The 17,961-nt window shown below is 30.3% G+C and overlaps 2 protein-coding genes across 6 annotated transcripts; both read right to left on the bottom strand.

Moving 5' to 3' along the window:
• Positions 1–244: 244 nt before the first annotated feature.
• Positions 245–5,675, bottom strand: LOC118645177. The gene is made up of 2 exons (XM_036285781.1): positions 5,192–5,675; positions 245–1,255 (listed from the first exon to the last, which is right to left on the bottom strand). Exons 1-2 carry the CDS (start codon positions 5,494–5,496, stop codon positions 871–873), a joined length of 690 nt encoding a protein of 229 aa, XP_036141674.1. The 5' UTR covers positions 5,497–5,675; the 3' UTR covers positions 245–870.
• A 2,316-nt stretch (positions 5,676–7,991) lies between these two features.
• On the bottom strand, positions 7,992–17,581 carry LOC118645178. 5 transcript variants are annotated; one of them, XM_036285785.1, is made up of 8 exons: positions 16,291–17,201; positions 13,507–13,712; positions 12,856–12,981; positions 12,601–12,690; positions 12,356–12,475; positions 8,676–8,721; positions 8,441–8,600; positions 7,992–8,340 (listed from the first exon to the last, which is right to left on the bottom strand). In XM_036285785.1, coding segments are annotated over exons 2-7 (435 nt in total). In that variant the 5' UTR covers positions 13,559–13,712; positions 16,291–17,201; the 3' UTR covers positions 7,992–8,340; positions 8,441–8,599. The 5 variants fall into 5 exon arrangements, with proteins under 5 accessions (XP_036141678.1, XP_036141676.1, XP_036141675.1 ...); XM_036285783.1 differs by lacking the exon at positions 16,291–17,201 and adding an exon at positions 17,215–17,581 and having other exon boundaries at positions 8,441–8,721; XM_036285782.1 differs by having other exon boundaries at positions 8,441–8,721.
• Positions 17,582–17,961: the final 380 nt, after the last annotated feature.

Genomic DNA, 17,961 nt, shown 5'->3' with positions numbered 1-17,961 from the left:
TATTATTCAATATGATATATATAATTATAAGAGGCGAGAATTTTTTTAAAAGTACTTACAAATAAAGTTTTTATTGTTCACTATAATATAATGAGATATAATAATTGTTATATAAAAATAAAATGTCAAAACAAAAAATAATTATAATTATTTTTTTAAAATATTGATAATTTATTTGATAACGTCGTTTTATCTAATTCTAATTTTAAAAAGTGAGGGAAGAGAGAATAAAGTTTTTAAACATTAATTTTATATTAATATTAAAAACTTGTTTTTTTTAAATATGTCGTTGTTTTGTCCTTTTCTTACATATTCATATTGCCAAGGAATTTCTCCTTCTGGAGTTAGAAAATAATCTGCAAGTTTCTTTCGTACTTGATAAACTTCAATTGTAGCTCGACGAGCATTACATGGCGGAATGTTTTGAATTTGTACATTGTCAGCTCTCCAAGCACCGTTTGTTATGATTCCATCAATTTTATTATCAATAAAATTTGGAGGACAATAAACTCTATTTGTTGCGGGTTGCTGTTCTTCGAAACTTTTTAAAAAATTATGCAGACACACTGTGCTTAAGATTATTTTATCAATAGTATTAGGCTGCATACATATTGGTTTTTGTAATACTCTCCAACGAGATACTAGAATTCCAAATGCATTTTCTGTTCTTCGTGCACGCGATAATCTATAATTAAAAATTCTTTTTTTTTTATCTAAATTTTTTCCCGGAAAAGGTCTCATAAAATTTGTTGATAATGGAAATGCTTCGTCTCCAATAAAAAAATATTAAGTTAATTTATCACTTCCTGGTAGTTTAACTTTTCCTTTTGGCACATTCAATTTTCCTTTTTTAAGAGATTTTTCAAATTCTTATTCAGAAAATATGCTTGCATCATTTTGACTACCATAGAATCCAACATCAACTAAGGTAAATTTATAATTGTAATCGCAAACAGCCATTAATACTACACTAAATGTTTTTTTATAATTATAGTATAAACTACCAGATTGTAAAGGAGCTCGAATAATGCAATGTTTGCCATCAACTGAACCAAGACAATTTGGAAAATTCCAATTATCAAGAAATCCTGTACTTATTTTTTTATATTCAGTTTCAGATGGCGGCTGCACAAAACAAGGTAATAACACATTTACAATAGCTTCAGTAGTTTCTTTTATAATAGCATATGCTGTTGATTCTCCAATACGATATGCTAGTGCTATGGATAGTATATGATCTCCTGTTGCTAGGTATCTGAAATTATATAAATATATTGTGAGGGTAACTAAATGGATTTTGCTTGACCGAGTTAGGCACTGCACATAACTTTATTTCACACAAATGAGTTACATAAACGAGAGTTGTTTCGCACGCGTCCACACGCGTCTTCCATGGCTGCGTTCCGTTTCAACGCATGATGCGCATAATGCATTGTTCATCCTTGTTTAACGTTTGACAAACAACAAGGATGAACGATGCATCATGCGTATTATGCGTGAAACGGAACGCACCCCATGGGTGCCGGTCCGCGTGGCTCTGCTCCTTCTCCGTCTGTGGATCGCGCGTGCGCTGTTGGAATAGGTCTTACAATATAATATATACATATGTATACATATTGTTACGTTCGGGTGTGTTTTCGCGTGCCTGAAATCGCGCGCGGTAAGTCAGGCGCGCGAGCCGTGTTTCATACCCGTACAGTTGCGCGTAAGAACGAGAAAGAGAGAGTGTGTGTTCGCAAGGAAAGGGAGCTTGCGAGACGTCGCGGTGTCGCTAGCCGAGCGGTAATACCGCGGCACCGGGAGAAGGAAAAAAAAATAAATAAAGATGAAAGAAAAGAGAATACATGAAATTTCTTTTTATTCGCTAATCGTGAGGTTTATTCATATGTCTTGGATACGATAGATATCTTTCCAATTTTCTTTATAGTATATGTAGGCTGGGGGAGTGGAAGAGGTGGGATCCACCGGACGATTATATCTTGTTGGTGGTTCCGCATTAGCTGGGACGGGTTTTTTGTGGCTGACGCGTCGGAAGTGCTCTGGAGATTTAGTAGTCGTCTCGGGGAGAACTTGCGGGGGCGGATTCTTCTTGGGGATTACCAGGGCTCCCGTTTTATTCCGCTTCAAAATGTTCACGGTTTCGTCGGCGCGGATTTTGGAGCTGGGAAGGCGCGCAAGGTCAGGAGCGTATGTTGGTGGAGCCCGCGTCGGTCCCTGAGGCGTAGGGTCCTCGGTTTCTGAGGGAGACAAGGGCTCCTCGATGTACTCTTGTTTAAAAACGGAAGGGTCAAACTCGCCGCCCTGATAAATCTGGCGCCGTAGCCTTTTTATTTGGTGGGCCTTTCCGGCTCAACGTCCCCTGCGTTTTCGGGCCATCTAGTATAATGAGCCATTTTTATATATCTATATATATATACAGGGTGTTTGGTAAAGATTTATGCAATTTTTATAAGCAGGTAGAGTGTATTAAGCTGAACAGAAAAGTCCTTATCGTTTTTCCATTTTCGCAACGTTTACTACTTACCATAGTAATTTTTACCATAAAGTTTTTTCTGTGTATTATAAGTCTATCACAAGAATTAATTTTATTAAAAATATCCTTGTTATTTAATTTTTAATTAAGAATATAAAGTTGAAACAAACATTTTATTTAATTGTTATTTCCATTTTAATCAATAAAATTTTCTAACGTTGTTTAAAGAAGTATAAATTTTTTTTTGAGCACATAATAGCTTTTTTTAAAATTTATAATGACAGTTTACGACGTTTAAGACTATCATCAAAAAAATATTTTTTATTAAAAATAATCTTTTTTTTTTTTAAATAAATTTAGTAATTGCTTCTTTAAGCATTAGAACTAATATTTTTATGTACACTTGTATGTACACGTACACACATACTTTTTGTCGTTAGAAAATTTTATTTTCATTAAAAAAGGTAAGGAACTATCATAACTCAAAGGGAGAATCCAGCTTTACGCGTCGCTTATCCGTAGCCATTGCCGCTTGTTGTAACAACTCTCCCCGCGCGCCTAGCAATCTCAAGGTTCAAGCACTAGGGAGAGGCGGCCGCCGCGGCCGGGCGCTCGGCGCGCTTGAATTTGCCGGTAGGCCGGGCTAATACAGAAAATTTTACAAGTCTATAACTCGTTAACTATTGCCAAAATGGAAAAACGATAAGGACTTTATGTTCAGCTTAATGCGCTCTACCTGCTTATAAAAATTGCATAAATCTTTACCAAACACCCTGTATATATATATATATATATATATACATATATACAGTATATATATATATATATATAAAGAAAAAAAAAGAAAAAGAGAGTGAGTACGCGGGGGCGGAAATCAAGAAAAAGATAAAAGGATGCGGTGATCCCTTTTCTTTTGTAGGCACCCGGGATAGGTGGGAGGATCGACAAGCAATGCTATTAAGTTGTGGGCTGAGAAAAGAGAGAGAGAGAGAGAGGGTGGTTTGGATTCCAACTGAAAAGAATCGCCCTCAGGGAGGCGTCAATTCAGGGGGAGGAATGAGTAGGGCCTGAAAAAGTCGCCTTCAGGGAGGTGCCAATTCAGGGGGAGGAATCGGTGTAAGGATGCCGAAGCTGCCCTCAAAGAGGCGTCTCACTGACTCAAGGAAAGAACGAAGGGTTGTTGCATTGCCGGGGGTTTAAAATGGATTAAGCTGATTGGAGTACTCACAAAATAATGATGTAAAAGATTTTAATATAAGTATTCTTTTGATTAATGCGCGTGCGTGGTACCGAAAGAAAATAAGTTTACGTACACACGGAACATTACAAAAAAAAAAGAAAAAAAAAGAAAAAATGTGATTTACTTATTAAATTTTAATTCACTCACTTATGTGCACTATATAACAAATACGAAATTTATATAAAAAGAATTTTCGTAGCACCGTTTAGGCAAGAACAATTCGCGGAAGAGAGGCTAAATGCACGCGGCGGGGGGGTCGACTCACTCGCGCAGAGACTAAGAAATTAGTTCGTGGAAATAATCGATAAATAGGTAAAATTTACCTTTAAATTCCGCGAGTTTGCTCGAAGAAGGCACTTCCTGGTGATTCCTGATAATTTTGCTGATGTGTTATAGTCACTGTCGTCACGTCGTGTCTGTTCGTCCGTCTACGAGAAAACGAATAATCTCACGATCTTTTATTTTTGCTTTCTTAGTGAAAATGCGCGAATGAATTGATTTACTATAAGCAAGTCTAAACCGACGAGTCGAAAAAGAGAAGAGCTTATTGAATGAATCTATTTACTGTAAGTAAGTCTAAGGTCGACGAGTCGGATCAAAGAAAAACTCTGCGGTACCAGGATTTCGCAGGTTTATATATGATTGGTTTGGTGACCCCGCAGGGTGCGAGGGGATTTCAGCCCTCGGGACCCGGTCGGAGTTATCCTTGTGATTTTCATGTTTCACGCGCATGTACTCGCTAGGTACTCGTATTTAGCGCGTGATACATGATTCACTGTGCAAATATCGTAACTCCTTGCTAATAAATAATATTCTTCTGAATATATTAGAATTTAAGGGGAGAAGAAAATTAATATTTGAAATATAACTTGTGTTTTTAAGAACACACACACACACACACACACACACACACACACACACATATATATATATATGCGCACACATGCCTTCGTACATATACACAATTTGATGTATTTGTCTGTGGCCAGAGCAGGCAGTCTCGCCCATACATCCAGTCATGGGCCCATTGTGGCGTGTGGCGCGTATTTTGGCGCTGAACGTAACAATATAATTCTTATTTTTATTAAAAATAAATTATTTATAGCTATAACTATTTTAACAAATTGGAATTTATTATATTGTATTTTATTTATAAAAAAACGTACAAAAATTATATCTACTACATTGTATTGTACTGTACTGTAATTACACTAACATTTTATTAAAATATTACATATTTTATAATGTCAACAACAGTTTAATGTGCTTAAAGTATAATTTTAAAAAATGTAACATTTTAATAACTTTAGTAGTAACATTAATATGATATAATCAATATAATAAACGATAAATATACTTTGAATCTAAAGATATATATTATTTTAGTATTTTTGGATTTTTAAAAATAAATGTTTGAAGTTATAACAATACCTCATTTTGAGTTATTTACAAAAATATGTAGATTTATAGTAACATACCTAAGTGTTACAGACAAACGTAATTCAGGTGGTAAAGCTCTCCAATGATGTTTCTGAAGTTTTGAAGATATCATTTCTAATAACATGTAAAATGTATCTACTGTCATTCTAGTGTAGCAGAAAAACATTATACTATCATCTTTTAGTTCTTGAAATAATGCAAGATAATCTTCTTGTTGAATTCTATTTTCATTGATAAGTCTCACCCAAAATCTTCTTTTACGTCGGTTTCTCTTCCATGCAATGCATAGTGTACACCATCGAATAATTGTTAAAAGAAATTTAGTATCTTTCCAAATGTCCATCTCTATAAATAAATTTGTTTAATTATTAATGTTAGATAATTATTTACATAATATAATTTTAATATTATAATTTTTTTTTATTTAACGTACCATCAACTTAACGTAGGTTCGTCCTTTGACACATATCCCAGATAGCACAAAATATTTATAAAATATTTATGAAATATTTGTAAGAATAAAGGATAAATATTTATGATAAATATTTTGAACATATTTTTATGTCCGAGTTTGTCAGGTATAAAAAAAATTATGATAAACATTTATGAAAATATTTAAAACAAATATTTATACCATTATTATCAAAGAATATAAAAAATATTTCAAATTCATATACCATAAATATTTTTCAGTACATTTTAAAAATATATTTTATATATTGTTGATAATAATTTTTGTATTATTTCTAAATAGTTTATGAAAATAATTATATAATCTTTAAAAAATATTTTTTAAAAATAAATTTGTAAAATATTTATAAATATTTATGATAATATTTTGTGCTATCTGGTATGTTTCTTCTGACTACTTATTATTTTCTTGTTAGTATCTTGTATAGAATTCTCTTTTTTATATGCTTTCCTTTTCTTCTTTCTATGCTTCTTTTTCTTCTTAACCTAATCTAACCTAAAACCTAAAACTTTTCTTCGCGCCTCGACCGTCCAGGGTTCGAGGCTAAACTCTCTTTTATATTATAAACTATGTTTATTAGGTATATCTTTATATATTAATTAATAATCTCTTAATATTTTGTAAAATATTAATAAAACAATTCACAACTATTTATATATTTTTTTTTCTATTTCTTTTATCTTCTAAAAGTCATTTATAATTGGTCAAATTATATTTTGTTTACTGTTACGGATAATATCTTATGGATGTTCTATGATTGGTTCAATTGTTCTACTTTCTGATTCCATTGGCTATTTTTTACGTTATGTCTTATGCTTATGGTTGCGGAAATTCATGTGCGAGGGCCTTTATTCTATTGTTACGCGCGCTGCCTGGTATACTCTCCGTCCGCGAGTCAGCTGTCGAATCAGCGATATCGATCGGCGGCGACGGTCAGCTGTCTGGAACCGGGGCAACGGGATAAATTTTAATAAACTGTTGGGAAATTACCGCGAGCCTGTAAAGACGTGTAACAATAACGCCTATAATAAAGTCGCTTTGTTTAAAGGAGTATCCTTTCATTTCCGCGAGCGCGCGCGTTACAATATTAATGCTAGGAAATTCATATGCATGTACTTATTAATATTATTTTGTATTAATTAATATTATATAATAACATTATTTAATATTATACAATATAACATTATATAATAATAATATTATATAATAATAATAAACATTAATATTATATATGCTTTTGATAGAAGAGGTGGAATATGGCCAGTGCGGATAATGTGGTCACTCATATTATCTCCGTTATTAGCTAACGAATTCTAGTAATTATGTTTAGTAACGTACTGTTATATAATCCCAGCAAACACAGAATATAGACGCAACATTGTACAGAAGTAACATGTGAGATAACAGATGTTACCTTACAATCATGTTAATACAATCTAGATTGTTATCTGAGTACAATATAACGGTTTTATATTAATTTTTACATTTTTTTGTTATTTACTCGCAATATTGAAATAATAGTAACATAACAACACTTATATAACGGATTTTATATTGAAGTTATATTGATATTATATAATATTTTATATAATATTTGTATTGCGCAATAAAGATCTATTATATTGATATTATATTTAAATTACGCGAGAAAGCTTTCGGCAGTGCCATATCTGCTGCCGCTGTTCCGGCAGAACGATTCTGATGGTACCGGTGTACTCGAGCGGTGTTGACTTGTTGAGTGTGATTGTGATTAACGCAGCGGTGCGACGATTCTGAGTTTCAGCGCGATCCAGACCATCCACCAAGCCCAAAGAGGTCTTATCGCTGTGTCTTGCTGCATGAGACATAAGATCTATTTTATCCGAGGCAATCCTTTTTATTTTTCCATTAAATATTGTACTAAATTTACAATTTAATAGTATATTGTACAGCTATATTTTGTTATTATTTTCAATAATATGTAATTGATCATTCCAGATATTCAGTTTGCAAGATTGAGGTTAGTCTGCAAATTCATAGCAAATTTATTAAAACCATTAATCTCAATATGAGATTACAGTCATATAATTAAAATATAATTGTTGCATAACATTTATGTTTTATCTCAGTTACATGTTATATTTATATAATATAACTATAACATTGTATGAGTGGAAAATTACAATTAACATAGACGTTACATGTAACGCACATATTATATTGCGTGTTATTTCCCGTTTTATTGTGCCAACATTGATGTTATGTAACTGTGTTTGCTGGGAATAATGATAATATGACAAAACACAACAGTCAACATTTGTTGTAAGGCATTTTTACTTTTAAGAATTTCAAAAATTTTTTAAGGTACATTTTAACATTTAATTACACATATTTTCTCATTCTTTTTAAACTTAACCGCATTATCACCCAAATGTATGTACACTCAAGTACTTTCTTATTATTTAACTCTTTATTCGGCTGTATATATTTCGAATTATACAAAATTAAACGATGATATAGGATGTTGTCGATATGGCCATCTAAAGGTACGAATTCATGCAGCGAGAAATCGCTGGCGACTTTCCCCCTCTACGTAGATATTGTGTAGTAGCGACAAATCGTCGGAAGTTCGTCCTGTCTGAACAGCATCGACAAGTTGCCACATCACGCCTTTCAAGGAGCAATATTCGAATATCCACAGGGGAAAGGAGAAGAAGGAGCAATATGAATAATCATCTAAAAAGAAGTCAATATTTGTAAATTAAAAAATAAAATTAATAGAAAATAGAATATAAATAATATATAGCAGATATTTTTAATTAATGATGTAATTTACTTTTTAAGCACATAATTAATTTTAAATCTTTTAATTTAAAATTATTTGTGACTCCAGTCCAAGAACACTTAGAAGCGAGATTATTTGAAAATAATTTTTGCAATGCCCTCTTCATTGCATCTTTTTCGGTTGTACCACCAATCATGGTTAACATATTAATCTAAAATATAATTATTTATTAATTATATTCTCAATGCGTTTATACAAAATTAGAAAAACAATTTTGTATACATACCAACTGTGATTGTGCTTCCTCAGATAATAATATCCCATAAAAAAACCTTAAAAAGGTAAAAAAAGATACGCCAAGTACATAAACGCATGCTTTCCAAAATAAATTTGAGATCAATACAGTTAACCAAGTATATTTTAAAAGACTTAAAGAAATTTATTAAATATTTATTTAAAAATTGCTTAAACAAGCTTGATGATTAAATGATTAAAATCGACCAATGGGATTATAGTGAAGCAAAAACTTGACGTGCCCGGCTCGTATTTTTTCTGAATTTCCAAGGCTCTATGTTACTGATAATGATAAATATATATACAAGAATACAATTAATGTGACTTGGATATTGCTTTACTATCTGTCAGTTTCTGCTTTATTATATGTTATTACTTATATTCCCATTTTTCAAATAATTTTTGAATAGAACCATTTTTGAATGCGTTTATATACTTGACATATCTTTTTTAACTTTGTGAAGTTTTTTATAAGTTATTTTTTGCAAGAATGCAATTAATGTGACTCGGATATTACTTTACTATCTGTCAGTTTCTGCTTTATTATATTGTTGCGCTTGAACGCTTCCGCGACACTTTCACTTCCACACGCGAGCGGGGCGGAATAAGTAGACGCTTTTGGCGAACAAAAAACTTTATTTAAAGCTGCGAACACGTTTACAAATATTCAGAGAACGTCCGCACAAGACGACGTCTCTAGAACAACAACCTTTCATTTATTTACAACTCCCCGGCAACGCTATTTACGCTAAGCTCAGCTGACCGAGGCGATTGATACTATTAATTTTTCCGGAGCGCAGACTAAAGCTCGCGCTCACAACGTGCGCGAGATCATACCCGCAACAATATGTTCCCACCAAACACCAAGTTACATGTAACGTACCTGTTAGTTGTAATTTCCCACTCAACAATGTAATTGTAATATAACACGTGTGTTATATTGCAATTATATTATTGAGTGGGAAATTACAACTAACAAGCACGTTACATGTAACTTTGTGTTTGCTGGGTTATTACTTATTTTCCTATTTTTCAAATAATTTTTTAATAGAATCTTTTTGAATGCGTTTATATACTTGACATATCTTTTTTAACTTTGTGAAGTTTTTCATAATTTATTAATTTTTTATTATTTTATTCGTACAAATAATTTTTATATTGTATAACATTAATGGGTCATTTTAAGTCAGGCGTTTTAAGCCGGGCACGCCAAGTTTTTGCTTCACTATAATCCCGTTGATTGATTTTAATAATCATTTAATCATCAAGCCCGTTTAAGCAATTTTTTAATAAATATTTAATAAATTTTTTTAAGTCTTTTAAAATATACTTGGCTAACTGTATTGATCTCAAATTTATTTTGGAAAGCACGCGTTTACTTGGCGTATCTTTTTTACCTTTTTAAAATTTTTTTATGGAATTTCACTCCTTTTTGTAAAAATTAAAGAATTACTTCTTTTTTTAATTACTCTTTCAGAAATTTATAATTAAAAAAATTTTTTTTAAATTTTTTATTAATATTTTTAATATACTATATTTATTTTATATATATATATATATATATTATGTACATTATTTGTTTATGTTATTATTTATTTATTTTATTTTTATTAATTTTATTAAATTTTTTTTGTGTACTAATATTATCGCTTACATTACACACACACACACACACACACACACACACACACACACACACACACACACACACACACACACACACACACACACACACATATGCACACACACATATGCGCACACACATGCACACGCACACGCACCGCACACACACACACAAATATGTATTATACATATATAATTGTAATTATAGCTTGAATATTCAAACGTTTATTGTAATTTTATTATTAATTTTTATATTAATTTTTTTGACATTTACATATATATCATGTATTTGTTTGTTATATATTTATTTTGTTTTTATTAACTTATACTTTTCTTACATTACGAAATAATTTTTATTTTAGTTTTATAAAATTATATGTAGGCACATTGTGAAGCCCCTTGAACAACAAACTGGCTTTGCGCGTGTGTGTACATGTAAATGAAAAAAATAATCCAAGTGAGCTTTTTCGCGCAAGAGATTACGAGATCTCAAAAATGAATGTACCAATTTTACTTGGAGTGGTCGCAATCAAAAGCTGACATCAATATTATATAACAAAATTGCCATTAGATTTTTGATTATGATTTTAGTTTCTGAAATATTTTAACTGAAAGTGAAATTGACAGCTAAATTCCAGATAAAGCTTAGTAGCGGCGTAACATTTGCGCAGTGAAGTTTGCGTCATTTACATCATGCAGCAGGATTTTTTATGTACTTATGTACTTTAATTCAAGAAAATTTAGTATGTAATGTGTGTGTGTGGGGGGGGGGTGTACGTACATACGCAAGAAAAAAATAATCACTTTGTGACAGAAAAATAAATAATCATTCCTTAGTTCGCGATTTTATATCACTATTATTATTCATGCTGATCACTATACAATACACGCACACGTAGAAAAATATGATTCTAGTTTTAAGAAAATCAATTATTCACTTCTAATTTTATTCTTTTTTAATAATTATGTTATTTTTAATGGTTAAAAAGAATATTCTGTTGATAATAAACACCTCACTTTACATAAAACAAATAATGTTTAACATTTTCGTGTATGTACACACACATTATATACTAAAATTTTCTTGAATTAAATAAATATTGTTTATAAGTTTTAAACATTTAATAAATTTATATATTCGTAAATCTACACGGAGAAAATTTTATAGTAAAATTATGTATGATTTATTATTTATGATAGTAACCACGAACTGTAAGAAGAAATTTCAGAGAATTATATCATATAAGTAGTGTAAATATTATCGTAATTTGATGAAAAACATAATAAAAATTTTCATAATTCCTCCTTGTCACGCGTTTACTACTTACCATAGTAATTTTTACCATAAAGTTTTTTCCGTGTATTATAAGTCTATCACAAGGATTAATTTTATTAAAAATATAAATATCCTTGTTATTTAATTTTTAATTAAGAATATAAAATTGAAACAAACATTTTATTTGATTATTTCCATTTTAATCAATAAAATTTTTTAATGTTGTTTAAAAAAGTATAAATTTTTTTTGAGCACATGATAATAGCTTCTTTTCAAATTTGACAGTTTACGACGTTTAAGACTACCATCAAAAAAAATTTTTTTTTATAATCTTTATTTATTAAAAAAAATAAATTTAGTAATTGCTTTTTTAAGCATTAAAACTGATATTTTTTTGTACACATGTATGTACACGTACACATTGTGTGTAGGCATTGCCGCTTGTTGTAACACCCCCCCCCCCCCGCGCGCCTAGCAATCTCAAGGTTCAAGCGCTAGGGAAGGGCGGCCGCCGCGGCCGAGCGCTCGGCGCGCTTGCATTTGCCAGTAGGCTGGGCTAATATAGAAAATTTTACAAGTCTATAACTCATTAACTATTGCGAAAATAGAAAAACGATAAGGACTTTTCTGTTCAGCTTAATGCGCTCTACCTGCTTATAAAAATTGCATAAATCTTTACCAAACACCCTGTATATACTTTTTTTAAAAAAAGGTAAAAAAGTGCCAAGTGTGCGGGCTTGCGCACGCGCGCGCGTGCGCTATATATATCTTACTATTATTATCCGCAGGAATATCTTCTATAAGAACATTGTCTTCTGCTTTTATAAAAATAGGAATTTCATTAATGTCTAAGATTTGTGAATTATTATCATCAATATTTTCATTAATGTCATCTGAAAAAGTATATTTATTATATAAATTTTACGTCTTTATTTTTCATGCGTTTTCCTATAAAAAAATATAAAAAATGTACAATAAAAACCAGATATAAAAAAGATTAAATGCATCGTGCTCATACCTTGTTTGTGTAAGTTTTTATTTAATTCAGGAATGGAATCATTAGACTCGCTAGAATCTTTTTCATTTTCACTTGAATCACTGGAATTATCTGAAAAATATGTATGTTTAGTATTGACTGATAATATATAAGTTAGCTAAAAATATATTTAATATGATATTAACATAATATCTAAGAGAATTATACATATACTCATTTCAAGTATAAAGAAAATATAACTTTCTTTTCGAAACTTTATCAAAAAAATTTTTATACCACTTTTTCTTGAAATGCAATGTGAAACTTTCTTTCTAAATCCACGACCTAATTGAGATTCCGATTCGGTATTGCTTTTTTCTTCCATTAATCGCTTTTCTTTCTGGAGAGCATGTTCATATAAATCTATAAAAATCTTTTTTCTTAATATTAATATGTTATACGCACAATTAGTCCAAAATTGAACTTATTCCTCATATATACACCGCAATGTCAAATGTTTTAGTTAGAATTCAATCTAATAGAAAATTCAATTCTAAAAAAAATTCCAATAAATATATAAATATAATCCTATTTTATAATCCTTTATAATTCTTTTTAATTTTATAATTCTTTAAATAATTAAACATATCCAAAAATGGTCCGCTAAAAGAATGTTCCAGTCCTAACTTTTTAATGAAATTTAAGGATTAATACTCATTGAAAACTTTTTACTTAAAATTAAATTTATCACAAAAAGTATGACTGAATTATTTGATGCCACCTTACATATATCTATATTATTACACACATGTACGCACACACACACACACGCACGCACGCACGCACGCACGCACGCACGCACGCACGCACGCACGCACATACACACACACACACACAATTTATTATTAATTATTATGTATGTGCTTTATTATTATAAAAAATATTTACCGTATGTAGCAAGTACAGTAACCGGGTGTCGCCGGGTAAATATTCCAATCATTTTGTGGTCTTTTACGTTTTATGATACAATTCCGTGTGTCTTTTTTCGGCCAATAAGAATATTTATCATGTTCTTTTAGCCATATACTTGGGATCACAGAATATGTTTCATCATCTTCGTATTCAGCATTAAATTTTACAACTGAATAAAGTAACTGCAAACAATATTGTTTAAAAATAACTCTTTTAAAAATTTATTTAATTATTAACTTAACGTATATGTAATAATACCTAACTTAAAGAGCCTTTTATATAACTATTGCAAATATTATAAGACGAGAAAGAACAATTACTGTTATTTTGCATATAACATTTGCATAAAATAAAATAAAATTTTATTGTAATAAATCTTTACAAAATGATATATTTAATTAAGCATAAGTTATAAAAAATAATTACAATAATTACAAAATAATATTTACATGTATGAGGATATCATAAAATTAGTTTTTTAATAGTACTACAAATTATTATGTAATAATGGAATTACTGCAAATTTATTATCTACTGGTAAAATTAAACATTTTACTTTAATATCTTTACAATCAAATGTTGATGTAATTGATCTTTCATGCACATCAATAACTATTATAGCTAAATTAAATGAAAGCTTTTCTATGAAATCATACGCATTTTGGAAAATTTTTCCAACTATTTTTACATTATTTTCAATTTTATAAATATTCAAAATAAGCATATAGCTAGAATTTTTTAAAAGAACACAGTTATTTCTTCCAGCTAATAATATTGTAAAATTTTTATAAGAAAATTTTGTATAGTATTTATAAATTTTTCCATTTTTATATTCTGTTAAAAGTTCCTCTTTGTTATTTAAATTAAATTTATTTATAGTTTAAAATTTTCTACCTTCAATAATTCTATTATATATTTATTGCAAAGGATACCGTGAATTTTTTACTTTTCTTTTTACTTGATTCATGTAGCTCTCAAACTTAAACGCACTAAAATTTTTCCAAATAATAACACATCATCACAAAGATGCAACAGATTATGTACGTTATATGTAATATATTCATTGCCATATAATTTTTTGTACTTTTCAATAAAATATCGAATTAAAGATTTTACATATTTATTAAGCCTGATACATTCTGATAAACATAAAATTCTTATAACAACATGTAAGTATAAAAAATGTTTATATTGAATTTTAGGCAATATTTCTTTTAACGCAATGGGACCTGTATATAATAAAAATTGTCGAAATTCTGTCGCTTTCCAATATTCTACATCTTCTATAGCTCGAGGTAAACAACAAAATTCTTGAGAAATATATTTTCGGAAAGTTTTCATAATTTTTGAAATAGATTATATATTATGGTCACGTAACTTGAACCGATTATTTCCCTTTTTTCCAATCCAATATAAGCGTTTTTATTACGCCAAGGCATACTAAGTGCATATAATCAAGTGGTACATGACTGACTAAACCGATTCCTATTTTTTTCTAAAGGAGTGGAACTTTTATGATGTTCTTTTTGTAAATGCAACGCCAAACTTTCATCAGTCCTTAATGCTGCATCAAGTTCTGGAAATGTCATTTTGCCTCTAATAAATTTACCTTTTTGAATACATTCATTACAAGCAAAGTAGCCTATATGAGATTTTATTGATAGAACAAATGCCATAGCAGGTGCATCACAAATAATTTTTGTTAATATTGGTCTGATCCTTTTATTGTTTATAATAATACAATTTTTTCTTAAAAACAAATATTCTTTTACAAATGCATCTAAAAAATTTATTACTGATTCAGGTTTTTTAAATCCATAATAAATGCCCACAATAAAAGGTTCTGAAATTTCTAATAAATCAATTGACATCAAAATAGGCCAAAATTGATTTCTTGATAATTTGCTCAATGGTAAACCATCAATATTAATTGTTACCGGAATTTCTAAATTCTCTATTAATGTATTCTGCATTTTTTCAACTATGCCATTTTCAATACCTAAATGTATATATGTGCCAGGTGGCATATTTACAATATTATTATATGAAGGAGTTTTTAACAATGTTTGACAATTTTTTGGAACAGGCTAATTTTCTGATCTCATTATTAATAATAATTGGTTTGCAGAATTATGCGAGAATTATGTTATTTGCAATAATCCAATGTGCAATTTTATCTGCAAAGATAATTTTACTCTGCGACTTAAATATATTTTTATCAATATTAAAATCTATTGGTTTATTTTCAGAATAGTTGCAAAAACTAAATTAATGTTTTTATTTGCATCATTATTTGTAGTATTATCAATACTATTTGTATCTGTATTGCTTGTGTTCAAAATATCTTTATTATATTTTATTTCGCAATATTCTTTAGTATTAAAAGAGTGCTGTATTTTATTAACATGCAATAATTGTTTTTTGGTCTTAGAAAATTCATTATTAACAATTCTACGAAAATGTCTATTTGTAACATTTGATATATCTTTCTTCTTTCTTGATACCTAGAATAAAATTAAAATATAAATAAATAAAAATGACCTATTTTTATATGATGTATTTTCTAATACATTTTATTATAAACAAGAGATCATAAATTGAAGTAATCAACTTTTAGGTTAATATCAATATTTAGGACAGATGCAATTTGTAAATTTTTGTTTACAATACATTAATGTATTAGGAAAAATAACAGAAATTACAATTAATATTTCTATAACAATACTGTATAATATGAATATATAAAAATATTATACATACCGGGACAGATAATTGGCTCGAACTTGCATTATTATCACAATTCTGCATTTTCTTGCACTTCCAATAATAATATCACCAAATATTACACAGAAAATGTAAACACTTATAATAGAGACTGCTATTATTATGTTTTGTCGGGGTGGTGAAATTACTCCTCACTGCGTGGTTTCGCGTTTGTATGTAATAGTTTATTTGAGTTTATTAATACTACACCTCTTTTATGTACACTTGTTCGCATTTGGGGGCGCGTTCGCTTTCCAATTAAATGTTTTTAAATAATCGATTAAGTGCGTCGCCGTTATGGCCACGTGGTGACGGAGCCTGTGAAATCCAGCTCCTGGATTACTTATACACGGGTACTACGCGTTCTCGACTATTGTAAGCTGCACGTGGAGCTCATCGTACGATACTGAGATGCTACCTGCTCGAATATTTCGACGGAATTTATATACTTTTAAGAAGGGTTTCTAGAAAAATCTGGTATGTTCTCGTGACGTTACCGGAAGATGACGTCACGGAACACGTGTGTATCGTACGACTTGCCCATGCATGTCTATTCGTTTGCGAGAACGATTGATTGTCCGACGCCTCGTGGTTAATATATTTTTATGTTGATATATTGAATATTGCTATATTATTGGAAGTGCGTGATTATGGACGAAATAATTACGTTACACATACGACATACGACACGTGCTTCTCACAAAGCAAATAATAAGATCAGCTGTACATTTGGGTGCGTTCAGTAAGCGCTCTGTAATTCTCTAATATGATTGGTTCTTGCCTTTAGTTCTTTGTTGGAGTTAGAGGCAGAAATCAATCATAGTACAGAATCACTGAGTGCTCACTGTTTCGCTCCGTCTGCTGAACGCACCCATTGGGTGCTCATACACAATAATTCTAGCTGTAACTGTAGGAACGTACATTTATTTTATCAAATATATCTAGCAGAAAGAAGCCTGAGAGCGGCCACTGCAGCCTTTTTCGTGCGACCGAAATGTGGATGTAGCATCGGCGCCAAACGTGGATGTAGAACTACGTACCACGTCTACTTTTCGACCCTGTCAATAAAATCGTTCGTTTGGTGTGCGTCCGTGCTACCTAGTTGTGTTCCGTGCTATGTGGACGAAATGGCGGTAATAGAGTTATTGATTTTTCGTAATACGTGTGCGAGCGAGAAGATACAAGAGCAAACGAGACATTCAATAAGAACGAGCGAAACAGTAAAAGGCGTGAGCGAGAGATCATTAAGAACGAATGAGATAGTAATAGAAATGAGCGAGATGAGAATAACAGCATGCTGAAGCCCGAGAATCGGATCGAGCTTCCTTGCACGTTGTTATTCTCATCTTGCTCGCCTCCCTTACTGTCTTGCTCGCTCGCGTAATGCAAATATATATATTGTGTTTTTGAGACCGACACCTTTTTTACTTGGAAAATTTAGAATATTAACAAATTATTACATTTAATATTTTTTATATACATCATTAATGTCATTTTTTTAAATTAATTAAAATAAATTAAATAATTTGGTAATAAAATTTTATTTTGTGGGTTTTTTAAGCTTTAAAAATTTTGTAACAAATTGTTATAAACATATTTATTTTTAGCATAATCAAAGAACAACAGTAGTAGAGCTATGAGAGTTCTAACTCAAGTTGGAGTGGGGAT

The sequence above is a fragment of the Monomorium pharaonis genome, chromosome 4 (genome assembly GCF_013373865.1).
Source record: "Monomorium pharaonis isolate MP-MQ-018 chromosome 4, ASM1337386v2, whole genome shotgun sequence".
NCBI classification, from domain to species: Eukaryota; Metazoa; Arthropoda; class Insecta; order Hymenoptera; family Formicidae; genus Monomorium; species Monomorium pharaonis.
This window is presented reverse-complemented; position numbering and strand designations above follow the sequence as displayed.

Coding starts and splice junctions, on each gene's coding strand:
- LOC118645177 (XM_036285781.1), bottom strand. CDS start 5,496: ATGGACATTTGGAAAGATACTAAATTTCTTTTAACAATTATTCGATGG. Junction 1,256..5,191: donor CGTTTGTCTGTAACACTTAG/GTATGTTACTAT, acceptor ATATAATTTCAG/ATACCTAGCAACAGGAGATC.
- LOC118645178 (XM_036285783.1), bottom strand. CDS start 13,558: ATGATTGGAATATTTACCCGGCGACACCCGGTTACTGTACTTGCTACA. Junction 12,691..12,855: donor TTGCATTTCAAGAAAAAGTG/GTATAAAAATTT, acceptor CATATTTTTCAG/ATAATTCCAGTGATTCAAGT. Junction 12,476..12,600: donor TAAAAACTTACACAAACAAG/GTATGAGCACGA, acceptor ATACTTTTTCAG/ATGACATTAATGAAAATATT.